Source organism: Thunnus maccoyii, chromosome 14 (genome assembly GCF_910596095.1).
Source record: "Thunnus maccoyii chromosome 14, fThuMac1.1, whole genome shotgun sequence".
Classification (NCBI taxonomy): Eukaryota; Metazoa; Chordata; class Actinopteri; order Scombriformes; family Scombridae; genus Thunnus; species Thunnus maccoyii.
Genome location: NC_056546.1, coordinates 7,002,535 through 7,022,515, shown reverse-complemented (window position 1 = coordinate 7,022,515; position 19,981 = coordinate 7,002,535). Strand labels below are relative to the sequence as shown.

The window sequence follows — 19,981 nt, the reverse complement described above, 5'->3', positions numbered from 1 at the left end:
AAAAAGGTTTTATGTGACTACAGCAACCGTCCTGCAGGAAGACGCAAACTTTTCAGAAGCATCTTTCAAGTGTACATGTGGTGATTATTTGATACTCAAAACAAACTTCTTGGTTATCTTTTGAGTAAAATATTAATATAAACAGAGAAAAAGTGTGAAAAAGAACAATAATTTAACAATACAGCCTTCTGTCATGGCCATCAGTTTTAATTATTATAACTACAAGTTTGGTATGACAGATGGCTGTAAATGCTATGATACCCATGAGCCTCAGAGCCACCTTTGCTATGGAAAAGAAGCCAGCCAGAGGCGTGCATTGGACCTGCAAACACTTTGTCATGACAGTTGGGAACAAAACACCATGCACGGGTGCTGAATTCATCCAAAACAGACCCAAAATTTGGTGATTGGATGTTCCTTACCAAAAATCCACCATGTGAGTTTGGAGTTGACATCTTTGATTACTTTAATGTGTCTATAAGCCTCTACTAAAACTGAACACTTTCTAACAGTTGTTCATCTTTTGCACTGATGATTCAACCATGAAAGTTTCATGCTCAAAGCCTTGAGGTGCTGCCAGTCATTGCACTGAATTATCTATGCAGTGTGCAGAAAATGACCCCCGCATGTCTGAAGAATAACCCCTACTTAGCACCTCGCTGTCACATCTTCAGTAAATCCGACCACAGAGTTCAATCTGAACAACGTAAAGAGACGGACATGGTAAGTGAGAAAATCCCCATTCAGATCACATTTGAAAGTCAAGTCCGAGTAAAGTGTAGATACTGAGCAATTTGACTTCATTATACATTATGCAAATTTATATAAATACATTATAAAAGTCAGTTTTTAGAGTAATTCATACTGAGCATGTTTGAAAATCTGGAGCATTTACAGTTGCCTATATAAGTATTCACTCCCTTTGTGAGATTTCATTGAACAAAAGGTCATTAGTGTGTGTTTTGACAGTATATTTTGTATTTGTGATTAATTTTGATCACTTTGTATATATGTTTGCTCTTTTCTTAGTGTCAAAAAGCCACATAGAATTTACTTTAAGTGAAAACAGAACTAAATTAAGTTTTACAACATGTTGCTACTACAGAACTGATGCAGTCAGTGCAGCTTTTAAACCATAGATTAATTAAATCTTATCATTTTCTTGTGTTTTATGATAATGTGATATATGTAGCCAGTCAAATAAAACAGAAGAGAGCAACAATTATTATCAAGTTTCATCTAATAGTCTGAATCTGATTAGTGGCAACTGTGAAAGCTGAGCAGATGGCTGAATGGGGCTATTTTTATGGTTCCTCGCTTGATTTTTGGATGACTTTAATTCACTCACCACTGCCTTTGTATTCATTGTTTTTGAAGGTCAGGCTGGTTAGTTATGACACGCTGCTCAGATAATTTAGTCAGAAAAAAAAACACATGAGCTTTTGTTAACATGGTTTTGTATCCATTTTATGATTTTCTTACATCAAAATAGCTCCTTCTCTATTTTTTTGTGATGACAGTTGAATGAGACTCTAATGAAGAAGGTCCACCCTGACAGAGGGGTTTATTTAAGGGATTTGGATCATTAGGTGATGGAAGTCAGGTGTGTCAGCAGGTGAGGCAGGTGAGGGTCATTAGTGTGTGGCTAGTTTGTAAGACTACCTCAGCTAGCTAAGGTTAGGGTTATGGTTATTCATTAAACCTCCATGAATTTTAACTACCAACCACCAAATTTACTTCTATGCACAGAGCAGGTCCACATATTATAAATTTGAATAAAACTTATCAGATCATCATCATTACAGTAGAGTAGTAAGCAAGAGTCCTCCAGCTGATACGACCTCTCAAGAAGCATTTCCATGACCTCAGACTAATAATGCTTTTAGTAAATACTTAGGGAAATGGTAGAAAAATACTCCAAGAAGAGAGAAATAAAGTGAAACTTATCTTTGTGTGGACACTGATGAGAGACTGTAAATCCAACTTTGTGGATGGAAACAGTAAACACAAAAGAGATGGACTTCATCTGATCTCCAGAGAGTTTGTTATCAAAAGTCGTCCTCTAGAATTGTTATTATGGTGTTGCAGATTACCCAGCATCCCCTGGGTGTGTTCTCCCTCCATCACAGACTTGCTCACGATTATCTCAATTAAGGAGTTTTAAGCAGCTAAGAACCCAGTGTTTTAAGTGAAACTGCATTAATCTCATAAATATTCCCTGCAGACTTGTGGCAGTTTGGAAATGTTTAAACCACTTTGGTTTTTCAGAGAGGCCTTTTTTAAATTAACTCTACATAAGTACACTCATTTTAAGATCTGCTTGAAAAACATGTGAGAAAGCCAAGTGAGAAAGGACACAAACTGATGTGAATTAACCTGAAATCAAACCTCACAAACATCTGTGCAATTGGGTGTTTGAGATTTTCTTGCAGGATTGCTTTTGAGTTGCATGAGTGCTCTCAATTTGGTTGAGCTGCACAATGCAGACTGGCCATTTTCTATATTTTTCTTATTATCAACAATCTCATGTGCAGAGCCAAACCAACAATTGATCTATTTACAAGTCTTGTGTGTGTATCTAAAACCTTTATATATCTTAAGTATTGAAAAACGTGTCAATTGATGTTCTTCGAGAAATTTACAATGTATAATGTGGCAGTGGCGTCTGCCTTACACAGAACTACTCTCTGGAGACTGAAAACGTGATCACTCTTATTAGTCTTTGGAGCCATTTCTAAACAAACAAACGTGCCTAAACTCTTTGTGACGAAGGAACATGTCACCCAGTATAACTGTGGGGCTCAATGACATGTTTTTAATAGTTTTTGGACAACAACAGAGGTCTTACGTAATACTTGTAAGTATCCATAGCCTTTAACTACACTTACAAGAATCTAGAAACTAAATAAAGGAACATAAATCAATCAATCAATAGCAATAATAAAAGTTTTTTTTTTGGGCCCATTCATATATGTTACCTACATTTGGGATTTTATTTAATTTGTGAGATGTTGCTGAGAGATGGAAAAAAATAATGATGGCTTTATCAGCTACAGAATCCAACAGCAAAATTATTTTGCTCCTCAGTTATTTGCTAAAGTGCTGAGACCACATAACAGTGCTATTGCTATCATTATTTAATAAGAGTAAACTGTGTGCCAGGTATGATTGGTCCCATCGCTGCTGTGCTGCAAACACCGTATGGAGGAAGTGAGATGAGAGGAAAGAGGAGGAGGGATGGTGGGCTGACTGCCACACTGTGCACTCTGGCATGTTGTAGGTGGGTACCCATCACAGTGTCGCTCTCTTGCTTTGAATAAAGTTGTAGAAAAAAATAAAGCACTGAGGGATGACAGCTGAAACTGTAGAAACAAGCGACTGTTCCTGTGATGCTGGTGTCCTGTGGTGATTCATGCTACCGCTGTCTCTTTCCCCATCGACAACCGCAGCAAAACAAAATAATGATAATAATAAAAAAAAACAAAACAAAATGTTGCCTTGAGCCAAATTTGACGTGGCGGGGTGTTTCGCTTGAGCGGTCCAACCTCTGGCCCGCGTGCTGCTGACCCCTGACGACTGCACTGTCAGTGTGCAAACAGAGGCGGTCCGCATGCTGTCAGCAGGGCTTTTTAACAGCGCTGGCCAGCTGACACCTCGGACAGCAGGATCTTGACTGTGACTTAGCCAGCGGCGGTGTACGGCTGAGAAGTCTTTTAACATCAATAAATGTCACATTCATATTCTGGATGCATTTCCCTGCATGATTATGATGGATGTACAGGCGATGCAGAGCCAGAGGTCTATGCTGTCATTTATATTCAGGTGCTTTTTATGGAGCTGTTTCTGTTTGTGGTCCTGCAGTCCCACGAGATCTCTAATCAGATAGCGGGCGGCTGTTAATTATCCAGGTCGTATAGTGTTTGAAGGAGAACACAAAACCTCTCCTGTCCTTTTCTGTTCATTACTTCTTTATTAAATGCACATATTTTGTTTTTATTTGAAGCTTGACATCTGCGTTGATTAAGCAGAAGGTAAAAGTAAGTAATGGTTTGGTAGCGGGTTGAGAACAAGTCAACAAACTTTTTAAAGGAGCATTGCTGCCATCTAAGTGCCCTTTTCTAAATCTTTATTTAACCAGGACATGTCTGTGCTTTAACAAGATGTTCCAATGCCCCCCCCCCCCTTTAGGCCAATGTGACTCCCTGTTTCCCTCTGGTTACATAACTCAAGTGCCACTCTGTTGTGACCTTTGAGTGAGATGAACCCTAAACCCTCAGAACATCACGGTCCTCAAATTTCCATCCAAGTCTGATCTATTCTGGCTCATTCAGGCTTGAACCTGATCCAAAGCCAATATTTTAATGTCAAAATAAACTCTCTCTCTCTCTCTCTCTCTCTCTCTCTCTCTCTCTCTCTCTCTCTCTCTCTCTCGTACAGACATACAGTAGCTACACAGCCTTACCATCATCAGGCATAATGTAAATTATGAACTGACTTGTTCATCATAAAACAAAACTTTGGTAATATTAATGTAGCTCCCGTCAAGATTCAACCATCACACACACATGCAGAAAAACTTTAAATCTCTCCCCACTGATAAAGCAAATCCTAAAACAGTCAACAATACAATACAAACAATTAACCAGCAAGCACTGCTAAATCAAACAAAACTAACTGACATCACAGCAAAGCCGTGAGTCGGTATTGTTTTATGAAGCAGTTGTTGATGCCAACAAGCAGAATCACACAAAACCTTCACCGAAAGGCAAAATCCAGAACAGAAATGCAGAAGATCAAAAGTTCTCTCACATATTTTACTCTTTATATATCTCATAAATAACCAATAACCTACATATGGTTACATTAAATGTTTACTAGTAATATTTAGATCATATTTTACCCCAAAAACTAAACATAAACTGGCAGTATGCAAAAGAAAACCCAGCCTGAACCTGAACAAAAACCCTTAAGGTGCGGTCAAATTGTGTTTCTGTTTTTGAATATTCCCGTCCGACAGTTGAATTCAAGCGTGCGTTTCATCTTTTGGCGTGATTCACAGGTCAGAGTTGACCTTTGTTCAGCTTTGACTGGGCAGATGTGCTCATTCGGCCGATAGAAACACTTCTGCACTTCACCATTTTAGCACATTATCGCACTACCAGACTAACAAACTGTAGCGTCACCGTCTTACACTGTTTACAGTTTGTGATTGCTCTCATCAATATCTATTTATTATTACAAATGTGACACCTCATCCTTCTTCGGGGGCCGAGTGTGGGAACTGTCGGTGTACAGAAATGTCATGTGACTGTTTCTCAGACCTCTATGTAGTAGTAGTAGTGCCTGTTTTTTCACCACTGCCCCTTAGGGAACCCGTGCGTACTTCTTTTATTGCCTTAAAATTACTGCAATTTCTCAAAATAAATGAAGCTCACATTTTTCATGTCGGCTTTATGATTGTAATCTAATTCTAATAATCTAATTTGTGGCAACACATTGTCAAAAAATCCAGGTTTTGTTGGAAGAACATAATACTCGTATAATTGTCTTCACTTCTAATAACTGAGATGATGATCATGACTTGATCTGAATTGTTTTCCCCTCTTGGTGCTGCAGCATGTATATATATATATACATATATAGCACTTTGAGTTTGACTATGAAGTGTGGAACAAATTCCATGTATCATTATTCTTATATGTGTGTGTGTGTGTGTGTGTGTGTGTGTTAAAGGGGGCGGACAGCAGGCGGTAGGAGGCCTCCATCACATAGCAAAACTGTGTCTGGGTGTTATCGCTCCTGCTTGGAGAGAAGCTCAGTGGGTCTTTGACAAGAATTAGCTTGACATCTCCAGCACCTGAATGCTTCACTAAGCAGCAGGCGGTGAAGTTTATCTCCACTCTGCAGACAGATGCATATTAATAGCCATCAGAAATGTCACAAGGTGAAGAAAAGACCCAACCAACAGCAACTTTTAAAGGGCCAAAACATTCACAGATGTAAATGCGTGTAGTTTCTGCCTCATTTAACAGAGAAATAACTGATTCAGGTTTCTAAGCCTCAATGATGTTGTCTTTTGCAGCTGTTAAAAGGTGTTTATTGATCGAGCTCAGAATCTCTTGTTCAGTGATTCGGCTCTACTTTGTACTATTTCACAAGACTCGGAGTATATGGTATAATCAATCAAGTTAATAGTCCATTAAAATTGCAAGATTGTTATTCAGCTGACGACAAAGATAAACCCGCCTCAGAAAAAAGCGTTGATGCTTTTATTTTCACTGAACAGAGCTTTTTGTTTGTTACTAAAATATCTGTACAGATTAAAATCTTACAGCAGGTCACTCGCACTCACTGACATCACAATTATTCTCCAGTACTGTAAATGTCATCATGTTGTTTAAGTTCAAAAGCGATTAACTGCCAGAAGAGAAACCAAACCTCTGTCACCCAAAAACGAGAAATTCATTCCTCAAAACAATTTAATGTGACATTCAGTAAACAGTTCACATCGTATAAAGCTGCTTCAAAGTCCTCAGTCTGTGTGTTTGTTAGTTTGAAAGATGACGGTGCTTTATCATAACATACCACCAGACTGATGCTGATGTTATTACAGGTCTTTGCCCTTATTTGTCATTTTAAGTGTTTGATATCTGGGTAAAATCCAGATGTGATTTAATACGCTTTCGTTTACACAGTGCAACAAATATGTGTTTAATAATATTATCATGTGATCTAAACATGAGATTGTCATGTGAACATGCTCGGGGTCAGATCGCAAAATCCATGTTTTAATCAGAAATTTTAATTATTAATATTGCAATTAATTGATATTTGGGATCATGAGTGTTTCCTTACTGAAGCCAGCTAATGCAGTTTTACAAATAAAACCTAAAACAGCAACAAAACAAAAGCACATAATACTTCATAAGACCACAGGCTCACTGATGGAAATTTTCTGGAAAAATACGTTTTGGATGAATTTTTATGAATGCTTTTAAATCTCTATGAAAAGTGCCTCTGCAGAGACAATTTTGTGCATTTTTCTGGCATCATATTAAACTTTTGCAACAGCAATTTTGACATGAACAACCAAGAGATGAAAAATAATAATAGTTTTTTTTTTTTTTTTTTAAAAGTGGAAATACATGTATGCAATTTAGAGTTTTTCAGAATTACTATTAAACTTCAGACCTCTGGTTAGCAGAGAGACACAGCAGGTTGATCCACCTCCTCTTGTCTCTTTGTCTGGTTTGCCCCACTGAATAATATTCTATTTAGTATTTAAATGAGTATAGATGACCGTTTCCCATCAAGTCCACAGCTCTCCATCAGCTCAATCTGCCTTTCAGACAAGCAACGGTCAGTGTTTACAAATTTAATGTTTTAGTTGGAATGAGGGTGTGGACACAAAGGCTTGAATTGTTTTGTGGTGCGCAGTTACCGTGTCCTTTTCAGGAAAAAAGAAATAAAGAAAATAAATATAAACGAAAAGATAACAGGAAAATAAATATAGAGTAATATAAAGAAAGAGAGGTGAAATGAATAAAATGCAAAGGTGGCTGAGAAAAATGAGAAATGTTCAATGTGAACGGATACATTTTTTGCTTTTCCCACAGTTCACACAGGTGCAAAGAGTCAAAAGGAAAACATAAAAACAAACTGGAAATTGAGCCTATTTGCAGCGTCCCAACAGCTCCTGACATGAATAAAATTGGTTCATTCACTCAAAACAAAACAAAAAAAAAAGAAAAAGATTATCCTTGTCGGAAAATGCATTTAAATCATACCAGACCCTCAGATGTTTTAACTTTCATACCAGCAATTTCATGGAAAATACATTTCAATAGGACAGAGAAATACAGATTGATATAAAGTCATACTTTTAAGATTTACATCATTAGATATTTACAATTGATCCACAGACAGTATTGACGCATTGTAAATTCAACACTTTGTTCTTATGCATCTTTATACAAGTCTTATACAAAAATACAACCACAGAAGCAAAAATCAAACTTAACAAAACAAAAAAAGACAGAAAATGTGTGTATAGTTCTGTTTGTGCCGTCCTGTCTTGTTGAGCCACTGTTGGGTCTCAGTTTGTAGTGTAAAGCACTGAGGCTTGACAAGGCATCTCTGTCTGTGTCCGTCTCCTCGGATCGGAAACTGCCGGGTCAGCAGCGGGTCGAACCTTCGCCTAAATAAAATATTCCTTCTGGTTCTCACTGGGACCATTGCGTGAGTTGGTCTGGCTGCTGAACGGCAGCTCTGGGCTGTCTTCGGGTTTTACTGTTTTTACCTCCTGGCTCTGACACGTCCCTTTCCTCCTGTAGAGGAAGCGGCCCGTTACGGCTAACGCTGACACGGTCACAAAGATCACCACGGCTATCACACCTGCAAATGAGAGAAATGGAAATGTCACTTCAGAGTTTGACAATAGAAGAAGTTTTCAAAGAGGGAAAGTTCCTCTGCGCTCTCCTTAAATCTGAGTTTAAGACGTGTACCTACGAGCAGGATTTGTGACATCACAACTACTTTGGAGCCAATCGAGGGCCGGAATTCAATTTACACAAGCGTGATGTGGAAACTTGAAGCCTCCAGTGCACAAACACTGAGAACGGACTTTTCAGAGAAGTAGGAGACATCTTGTATAATTTTTTAAGAACTTTTTAAATGAAACATATTTGCATATTCATAGATTCTGGACTTTTCAATGAGGGAGAAGCAGTTGATGCCATTTTTAAGGATTTTTTTGTGGGCAAAACATGTCAAACACAATTTATTATTTCAAGCAGAGGATTTTTATATGTTTTAAAATGAGCGGAGGGGATCTTTAAAGAGCAAGTACGGGCCAATAAAACAAATATTACAATGTAGATTTATTACTGTAAAACTAATGACCTCTCTACGGACTTTCCATCTTTTATTGTTTTCCAAATTTGAATCACGGTGGACTCATTATGATTTAAATTGAAAACAAACACAAAGGAGTTAATTGCATAAGTCAGTATTTATCAGATGCACTGTTGGCAGTAATTACAACCTGTGCAGAAAAGTCTGTATCAGCTTTACTTATCTCGACATTAAAATTTCCCCCCAACTCTTCTTTACAAAAGTCTGTCGAGTGTCATGATGTGGACCAATGTTGAACCAATGTTGTTTTTAAGCTCTTCCTCTGTAGCTTTGGCTTCAGTTTGGGGTCAATTTAGTGCTGGAAAACAAGTCCTCTCACACAGATGGCAGTAGGTTTTCCTCCAAGGTTACTTTTTTAAAAATTTTTTTTTAGCTTCACTCATTTTAACCCCGTACTTAAATAAAGTTTCAACCAGAAAGTGCACGGTGTCATAAAGCAAAAGTTTGAAATTCCCATCAGGCAATGTAAAAGTTCAAGACATGTCAAAATGTCATTCAAGGGAACACATCCGTCGGCTGCTGGTGGCTAATAAATGCAGACTGGAAAAACAACAAAATGTGTGTGTGAGTAAAGCCAGATGAATTTTGGCTTTGCATTGCATGTTGAATCTCAGAGCACAATGTCTGCAAAACAAATATTCACCCCATATACAGTGGAGGTCATGTCAACATAATGTATTGTTTGCATGTATTGTGTTAAAATTGGTAACACATTAAAGATGTACATAGTTTGAAAAATCACTGCTTTTGAATTTTAACTTTGATATTTTAGTTGGACTTGTTTTATAGCTGGACAGATTAGATCTAAAGACAAACATTACAAATGTCTCCTTTAGTAGCTATAGCGTAGAAAATAAAAGTTACATTTAAAAAGCAAGCGGTCAGTGGCCTAACAAGCAGCGAGAAAAGACCGGAGTGCTCTGACTCCATCATTAGTTGTGCAGTCCGCTCATTTTCCACAAGCTCCTCAGGCAATTTCAGCTATTAGAAGGTCTCTGCACCAATGTCAGGAAAAAAAAAAAAAAAAAACAGTCATTGTACTTGGAAATAAATTCTAATTAGTTGCGGTTTCCTTTGTGTACTCAGACACAGTCATGTTGTTTGAGGGACAACTCAGGGCTTTCATTTCAAACTGTTACACAGCATGCAGATTTCATTAAAAATGACACTACCTATCAACCAATTAGTATTTCAAAACAAAGATTCTTTAAGTGAAGATCTTCACAAAACACAGAAAGCCAAATATTTTGCAGTTGTGCAACATAAATCTTCAGTCGTGAACATCTTTTCATCATCAATTTTCTTTACTGAGGTTTAGACATTGACAGGTATCAAAGAAAATAAAATTATCCAAATTTTCAAACAGATCTGGTTGGATCGCAATTTGCAAACTGAGTCTTATCGGAGCCTTTGTACATCAAATCATCCTCATCATCCCTGCTTGTTTTGCAAACAGTTTCTGTCTCATGATTGACGAGACTGACGGTGTGACAGTGAAACAAGTTGCGGTTACCGTACCTCCAATTAGAGCTGAGTCACTCCTGATGGCATTGACTAGAGGCTGACCTGTTCCCACTGATCCAGACTGGCCTGCAGCACAGACAGAAGAAACAGACCGTAGAGAGAAAGAGAGAAAATAGAAATGAGGGGAGACAGGAGAGAGAGAAGAGAAGCGGAATCACAGGGGAATACAAGTGTGACGAGAAAATGAAGTTGAACAGATGAGGAGAAAAAGTAGAGGAGGGAGAAAGTCATTAGTGCCATGAAAAAAATAGAAATGGAGCTACTGAAGAGAGATGCTCGACAGAGATATATGTCGAGGAGAAACAGGAATCATATATATTAGTATTGTCAGTCGGAGCAGAAAGGTGTATTCTCTGTGTGAGTGACAAGAAAGAAAACTTTCCTCCCAGATCTGAGCTAATTGCCTCAAAGGTCCCATCATAAAGCTTTAGAGGTAGCACCCACACAGAAAGATGGACAGTATCACTTACAATAGCCTCAATAATATTTATTAATTCCTTGAGAAAGTGGCTGCGTTAGTCGTACACCTTCACCATGGGCGTATAGTGTTTTTGAGGTCAACCACAGATTTTTGAAGGCTGCAGTTTGGATTTGCTAGTTTCTAGCCACCATCTCACCTATTATATCAAAAACCAAACAAACAACCCCTTCCTTAAGCTGTTCTGCCTCTATGAAGGACTGCATTGATGGCTTTCTGAGCTTTTATCCCATCAAGTACAAATCTGTATATTTTACATCATTGTCAAGCATTCTCCAAAGGATAACATAAGTTTTAGATTGATCTCCTATCATCCAAGGAGCTATTGTTTTCTATGATTTCTGTCCACAGTGAAAATCAATGGGCTGAGACAATGGGCTGAAACTTGCCTGACCTGGGTAATACATCATAGTGGATTCACACAACATCTTTATTTTTTTTGTGTAAGGCACACCGCTGCTTGTTTAAAGGCGCCTTTAGGCTGTGCAACAACAATGATTGTGTAAGGTTATTGCAAGTCACACAGTGCGAGACGCCAATAATAAAAATCATGGTCACAATCTGTGTCGATATAAGTTCGAGGCTGTCACATTGTGCACTGAATGCATGGTGAGCTGTGGCGCTACGATGTAAATACAAGCAGTAGATGAAAGCAATGAAAGCAGAGGCGCATCAGCAGCTTGTCCTCCATCTGTGCTTTCAGTCACAGTTAATTTCACCTCCAGCATCTTGGTTTTTGTGTGGCATGGACGTACAGTATTAAGGTGTCTTTCCCCTAAACTTTATATTAAAAAACTGGACTTATATAACGTCATGCTGGCCAGAGTATTCTGTGTGTATTCTGATTGGTTTGTTTGTAGACGTGGGTCGTTGCAGCAGTCACATAATGAGAATTCAGTCTTAAATTTCTGTCTCTGTCAGAGTTTGCCTCAGGCTGTCTTTGCTCGCCAAAGCTCCACATTGGTCGTCGGTGGACATGTCTCACGCTCATCTAGGACCACCGTTTTGGAGAGAAAGATTTCACTACATTTCTCTCAAGATTGTCAGCTTTCGTCTCAGTCAGCCCAAAATTGCACAGGTCGCTTCAGATTTGAGGGTTTGCAAACGAAAAGTGTTGCATTTGCGATGACGCCAATTAAGCTAATGGGCTACACATGCAAAAAAGCCAGTGTGGTCCTTCTAACAATGGATAGTTTTCCATATAACATGCAGTAGAAGACATGTATTTACTCAAAAAAAGGGAAAAAATTAGGGAGAAGGCTGAGGCTTACAAAAGTACAGCTAAAACTGAAGTCAGCAAGTTTTTTTTCTTCATTTGTTTCATATAGTGGGTCATGAATGAGTGATGATTACTATAATCACCCAGACTGTCTATAGTCACTCTGTCTTGTTTTGATAAGCTTTTTTCACAAAACACATTTGGACGTATCACAGTAAGAAGAGTACAAGTGTAAATAATTAAAACAAAGATGGCTGAATTCTGTTTAGTGTAACAGAGCCATCGTTAACAGTATTCATAACACCTGTACTTTTCCTACTGTGACGAGTCAAAATGTCATTAACAACAAAGAAACAACAAAAGTTCCTTCTGACCTGATAAGTGGTCTGTGGTTTCTGCTGCGTAGGGATTGGCTGAAGTGGAGCCACAGTCGGACTGAACCAGTGGACCGGTGATGATAACTGGGCTGGTGTCTGAGTGGAGCAGAGCAGCTTTCAGAGGGCTGATGGAGTTAAAGAGGACGGCAGACAGGCAGCCTGTGAAACCTAAAGTGGCAAGCCGAGTCATCTCTGGATCCAACTCACCAGAGTCTGGAGAGAAAGAGAGAAACAGGGCACGGTTTAGTAACAGGCCTTAAAATCTTGGGATTTTCAATGGATAAACAATCACAGACTTTCCCTGGATATACTGTAACATGCGTCACATGAAACCCATAGTCAAATAGTTAAATCAAAGTATGCTATAAGGACTAGCATAACTTTGTGTAGTGTGTTTGCAGTGGCAGTGCTACACCTGCGTCAGGAAAGTCTCACAGTCTCTCATCTTATTAACAACCAATTTCTTAGTTTGTCTCTGAAGGCGCCATTCAAAAAGAACTTAACTAGGTCATGACAAAGTAAATTATAGAGCTGCCATGTCTCTGTTACATGTCTAATCTATTTAACAGGCACACCAGGTAGACAAAAAAGAAAAAGTGTTTTGAGGTATTTTGGTAGAATAGTCTTCTATGATAAGAGGTTAAACTGTACAGGACGACTGTGTGGTTAAAACGTATCTAATTAGACCAAATGATCAGTAACTGCTTTTTCTCCTCCTGTCTTCAAATGTTTTAGGTCAGGGAGAATCAGAGACAAAAACAAAATTGTTCAACACTGCGATAAATCTCTATGAAAGAATGAGAGCACCGTACTGGACTGTTGCAGCTTTCCAGAACAAATAATACTGCAATGTACATGTCATACCCAAGAGGTGCCATGTTATTGGACCAAAGAAAATGCAATAATTATGAGGCGAAACAATCACTGACATTATTGAAACACCTACAATCTCCCAAAAGAACATCCTCAATGATGCTACAACTTCACACAAAGTATACAAACACAGTGCAGAAGCAAACAAGAAAGAAAAAAACCTTCTTGTTGTGGTAATAAGGAAACTTTGTTTTCTCTACTTGCATCAAAAGCACTGTTGTTATGTGCTGTATGAAATCCTGCAGTAGCTGCAAAGAAGTTGTGAAATATGGTTTTAAAACCACACAGAGGCCTAAAAGCCTGACTGTAAGTGAAAGACAGTGTGGACTCGAATACCAGGTAAAAAAGGAGTTGCAACAGGAAGTCTACGGCTGTATTCAGACCACATCAAGTTGTGCGGTGAAAACGCCAGTTCTCTCATTCATTTGAATAGAGGTAGTGTGTTTCGGCTGCGGGCGTTTTGGCCAGCTAACTTTTGGAGAAATGCAACCTGACGTCACTGTGGCTGAAGGCTGCTGTGGCCAATCACAGCTGAAGATCTAAACTCTGCTGTGAGGGAGTAAAAAGACGTTACTCTTTGTTTGATAAAGTTAAAAGTAAAGTAAGTGAGAAAGTTCCCAACTCATTTTAAAAAAGACGAGAAAGAGAGAGAGAGCAGCTGTGGTTGAGCGAGCTGGAGAATGAATAAAGACAGGGAGCGCTGGTAGCGAGAAAGCTGGTGAATCAGATCAATAAAACGTCATTTTCTGATTGTTTCACAGCGGTTAAGTTCTAGAGCACAAATAAACACACCCACACACCTCCGCTCGACCCTGCAGAGGTGGGCCGCACTGCCTGATCTGGTCTGAATACGACCATAAAGCTACACTGGTGGGCAGATGGAAGCCAAAATGACAGAAGCCTAATGAACAACGGCAATGCTGGTCTGTTACTCACTTTGGTCCAGACAAAAGTATATCAACAACTACTGGATGGATTTCCATTACATTACATTTCATACAGATATTCATGGTGATCCCCTAACATTTTCTCTAGTGCCTCCATGAAATTCACATTTGTGGTTTTGAGTAAAATGTCTCAACAACTACTGGATGAATTGCCGTGAAATTTGGTGCACACATTCATGTCCATCTCTGGATGAATTGCAACAACTTTGGTGATGTTATATTTGGTGTCATCATCAGGTTAAAAGTTGTATTTGTGCCCTCACTATGGGTGCAAGCTAGCTGTTGAGTTAACCTCGGCTTATTTTTATCGATGCTGTTGAAGTGTGTGTGTTGTATAAGAGGAGTGTACCACCAATCCAAACCTATCAAAATAACAGCTGTTCCAGGGATTCAACCATCATGATGAAAGTTTTGAATACCTCATTGTCTGATGAGGCAAAAACATCTCTGAAATCAGTCTGTCTGAGTGCTCTGCAGCCTGAAAAGGCCTCGTCTGGGTTTTTGTTGCTGTCTCACTCACCACTCACTCTGCCAAGAACCAGCGATTTGATGGCATTGAATTCCACATCAGATGTCAGATTGAAGTCTTCTCTGGCGTTCTGGTCAATCTGAAAGAAAATGAAAGATTTCACTTTAAGATTAGTTTTAGAAAAAAAAAAAAAACACCTCAACAGCACAACTGATTCAACAGTCAATTGATTATACGTCCAATGAATGATATTACAACTTGGTGCCAACCAGTCAACACACAGTTTTTAGCACATTAATGCAAGATTATAGGACAATGGATTAAGTTGAGGAAATTCTATCGTACTACCGGGAGCTAGGATGAGAATGAAACATTTCCCCGTATTTGGTTGTTACAGTGCCTTCAGCTCTAAAATTTGATTTTCGAAAGCCATGAAGTCAGATGGAGAGTTTCAACTGTGATTTTGTTACTTGGAAACACAGTTGAAAGTTGTGTATCATCAGGACAGGATGTACCACATTATGATAAAGCAAAGATTATGACTTTGAATCAGGTGCCACAATGTTCTACATTATCTTAGAGCCCGCAGAGAACGTCCTGTCTTGTATGTATTAGAAAAAGCACTTTAAGAGCTGTTTCTGAGCTACCAACCACATGTTTGTGTCCATTGTTTGAGTGCAGCTCAGGCTTTATTATCTGTGAGTGTTTCGCTGCAGCCTTCTCATAGTTTCCCCCAGTGATGGCTGACAGAAACTCTGCTGTGAACAACAGGCTGACTCGGGGTTTAGTGCTGACTGTGGAGACGATTGTAGCCTGTTGTGTGTGTGTTTTACCTGCATAGAAACAGCATCTGCTAGTCTGCTGATAGTAACAGTATGTAGCTGTCCGTTGGCGAGGTTTCTCACTTTGCTGCTCAGGATCTCTACATCCTTGCTGCTATCCAGTCTGTACCTCACCTCCAGCTTGTCTGTACACACACACACAAATCAACAAAACAATTCACTAGTATATCCCTTACAAACACACAAAAAAAGACATCACAAGTAACTTATAAAGCATGTATATTTCTCAAGAGCAACATCTTATTATTTAGGAAAATGTGTCTTGTATTATCTTTGTATTATGGCCCATACATAAATAAAGAAACAATGTTTTTGTGATCAGTAATAAATATATAAACTGGAGTTATACAGACACACAGCAGTGTTTTTAAGAATTATGAACAATATCATTGAGCATTTCTCATTCTTAATTTAAACAAACACTTTCAATATTCAAGATTTCAACTTCTAAAATAATATAATAAACATTTAAGTTTCATTAATTGCTAAAAAACCACCCAAACTGTAGGAAAAACTGAACCACTTTGCTAAATCTGTCCTCATCCGTGTCGTCTTGCTTTAATATAAATTTTATTTTAGAGAATATTACTTCAAGAGAGATGTGGACGTTCCAGGGCAACAGCTGCTTAATAATTAACCAAAGAGAATTCAATATTTGGGGAATTAGGGCCAAGTCCTGTCAATAAAAGTATACAGAATCATGTTAATTTATATGATTTTCACATAATTTAAGTTGGATAATTTTATTCCATTCACATGAATAACATTTGATGTCTGCAGGCCAAGTGGATGAGAAGAAGATACAGAGGAAACTAAGGATTTCCTTGAAAGCAGTGCAGTGCAAAAGCACACAGCAGGGGTATATCTGAGTGTTTAACATTTTGACTCTTACTTCATATATGTATATTTTGGATAATAATTGTGAATGCGTATAATCTTGTGATCTGACAAGGAGAGTTTGTGTGGAAAGAGACAAAATTAGAGAAAAAGTTTTTCAAAGTTCTCGATTCCTGAATTATTCACATATTTCAGCTCTAATAATAATTTTCAACACTTAATAATTACCATTTGTACCACACACATTACAGGAGAAAAGACAGAGAAACGTGAGAGGCAGCGTTCAAACTATAATGACCTCACAGGAAGTGACTACAGAGCCGACAAACCCAGATGACACATGGAGATTGTCAGCAAGCTTGTAGGGTTTTTGAAAAGTCCTTGTTTTTCTGCTGAAAAAATTTAGTCATAAGAACAAGAATTTCATCTGATGGGTCAAAAATTTAGCAGAATTATCTCACTGGTTTTCTAGTTTTCTCAGTTTCAGTTTCATGCAGTTTGAGAATCAATTTGGAGAAGTCATTTCTAGGTATTATGTTCTCTGTCTTCATTTATTGCCAGTGTGACTTTATTATCAGGTGACAATGCAAGTTGAAACTATGTGTTTCTTCTTTGTGTGTTCACAGAGGCTCTGAGAGTCAGCTGCTAAAAGCAACCTCTAACCCTCCTTTATCATGCAAGAAACACAGTATTCATGCATATCGTTGCTTTGTTTCTCTGCTGGTTTTGCTTTTCAATAGCGTACAGTAGCTTTTGAATGCAACACTTTTTGGCAGTCAGCTCTTGGGTCTTTGATGTCAGAGGAATACCTCCGTACCTGATGAAGAGCCAATCTGGGCTCAAGACGTACTCTTTTTTAAAATGTAGAATATGAATATGAAGAATATTTTTGAGGGAGCGTTTGCAAGTTTTTGAGAGACACAGAGTAAGCAGCTGGAAAAGAAAGATGTGTGTATTTCTAGAAACAATAATAACCATGATTTATTTAAAGATATCCATGCACATTGTTGTTTTGTTTATCTTCTAAGGTTTGATTTTCAATGACGCTGTTTGGCAGTCAACTCTTAAATCTTTGTTGTCAGAGGAATGCACTAACTCACAGCCGTGTTACGATACAACAACCACGTAACTAACAAAAGAAAAAGAGGGACAAAGATCTTCATGTTCACCATGATTGAGTAGCTAAATCAAGATTCATGTCCCTGGAATTTGACTTTCATACCATCATTCAAATAAAATGGAAAGCAAGAAAAGTATAGAGCCAGATGCAGTTAAATGTCGATATTTTAAAACCACATATTTCTTACTATAATTCCACAGCCTGTATGTGGCACTCAGCCCCAAGTTCATTGGCTCTTACTGATGTAAATCTTTAAAAATGGGTCATTATATATACTTTAATTTCTAAAAAAATTACAAAAAACTGCTGGACACTGGATGGGATGGTGTATTTGGGATAGACTCAAATAAACTTCAGTGCCCATGTTCATTATAATGAAGGAACATGTCACTCACTGCAGCAGTGTGGCTCACTGATGTGTTTTTAATGATTTTTGGACAACAATGGAGTTCTATCGCACAGAGGAATAAGCTACAGTATATCAGGCTTTGGCTATGCAGAAATATGCAATAATAAAAATATAAAATATCACCAGACTTATCCTTTAAAATTATGAAAGAAAATACCCAAATAGTTATAAGAACAATTTGCCTGATTAAAACTTTAAGGCGACACTTTAACAGATGAAGGTGCAGTTACACGCTTGCTAACAACACATCAAACAGGCTGCTCACAGTGTTAGCGCCGACTTTTATCACCAAAGAAACCTGTTCCAGAGTTTTAATGAGGTGCTTCAGTTTAAATGCAGCTACCCGCAGACTACCTGATCACCATGGTAACTCTAATGACCTGCTGGCCATCATCTTCCTCCAGTCTGGATTATTAAAGCAGCCTATTTACGGTCTATTTACACCTGTCCTAGGTGGAATATCACACATAATAGGTTTATCAGCTTCTTTTTCCTTTCCAATTGAAATGACACCACTTGCCACTCTTCTGGCTGAACTCAACGACAAGTTGATTAAACACCGCAGTGAACAGCAGGAGAGGAGAACTGGATAAAAGAAAGCAGGATGAAAGAAAAGGAGTTGGAGCAGAAGAAGAGGAGAAGGGTGACAGGGAGACTTGGTTTAGGAGAAGAGAAAGAAGCCTCAAACAGCCACAATGTCTGTGCACATATCAATGCTTTCAGTGTATTGTTGATCAACTGGGACGTAAAGTAGCTGATGCATAATGCAAAAAACTTAAGATGCAGTGAAACGTCGCTTTAACTGCTTTGAAAATGCACTAAAACTGTTTTAAGGTGCTGGATAAGCCTATTTAAATTAGTAATTTGGTATACACATATACATTTTTAACTTAAGTTATTATCATATTGAGGAATGAGATGACATCAGTTATTACTTTCTCCTTGTTCTCTTTCATGTTGTCACATTATTATCTTTAAAAAATCTGTCACACGGCTTATGCAATCAGAAATGTTGGTTTATCTCCAATGTGACATCAGTTATTAAACAGTTTTTTTTTTCCATTAGTGGGATTTTATTACACGTTTTATTAAATTTCGAGTTGGAGTAATTTCACTACATTACATTACCAGCAGTAAAGAGGCTTTACATGATCCCTTTCTACAAAACTAAGCAGCACAAACGCAGAGAAAAACAAACTGGGGGTTTTCAAGTTTTCATAAGGAAAAAAAACAATCTGCTTCTTTCATGTTAATTCAGAGCATGTTTCAGATATTAACACATTCATTTACGGGAAATTAAAACCTTAATTGTCACATTTGTATCATATTAGCCATACTGGAACATTCAGGGCCATCCAGTCAAAGCTAAGAGCAAAAATAACAAGTTATAAAAGTTGTTGACCTTACGGGGTAAAACAGAGGAAGAAATTAAAGCTTCCTTTATTCAGTGGAGGGACAAAGAAGAAAATAAACCTCATGATGATGCTACATGAGCCAAACCAGGTGCCTAGATACAACAGAGTGAACATCGACAGAGAAAAACACGTATTCCTTCTTAAAGAAATACAATACAGGTGCTATAAGAGGATCTGAGCGCTCACCGTGCTTGTTGAGCAGCAGAGCTAGGTACTCTCTGTAGTAGGAGCCGACGTAGAGGAGCAGAGCTGGACTCAGGCTGGTCCTGAAGCTCAGGGAGATGTTTTCTGCTCTCAGGGTCATGCCAGAGTAGATGGACGGAGGCGGAGCGCTGCTGCTCTTGTTCAGCGTCAGCTCCTTGAAGGTGTAACTGACGGATGTTCCTGGTTTGAAGCTGGCTGAAACCTCTGCAAGAAGGGAGATAGCGTCAGAGTTCGTTACAATCTTGAGTTATAGCAGTTGTTTTATTTATAGTTGTATATAATAGGCAGTTTTGTTGTAGATGGTATGTGCATTTTTGAATCTGGCTGAGGTCAACTTGGTTTACACTGTTCTTC

The 19,981-nt window shown here is 38.3% G+C and overlaps 1 protein-coding gene across 1 annotated transcript in view; it reads right to left on the bottom strand.

Moving 5' to 3' along the window:
* Positions 1-7,542: 7,542 nt before the first annotated feature.
* The window catches only part of LOC121912129 (contactin-associated protein-like 4), a 71,938-nt gene continuing 59,499 nt past the window's right edge, over positions 7,543-19,981 (bottom strand). Inside the window, exons 19-24 of the mRNA XM_042434214.1 lie at positions 19,610-19,831; positions 15,634-15,767; positions 14,852-14,939; positions 12,509-12,724; positions 10,432-10,503; positions 7,543-8,394 (exon numbers count right to left, since the gene is read on the bottom strand). Coding sequence (XP_042290148.1) covers positions 8,198-8,394; positions 10,432-10,503; positions 12,509-12,724; positions 14,852-14,939; positions 15,634-15,767; positions 19,610-19,831 — 929 coding nt within the window. The 3' untranslated portion in view covers positions 7,543-8,197. The remainder of the gene's footprint in view (positions 8,395-10,431; positions 10,504-12,508; positions 12,725-14,851; positions 14,940-15,633; positions 15,768-19,609; positions 19,832-19,981) is intronic.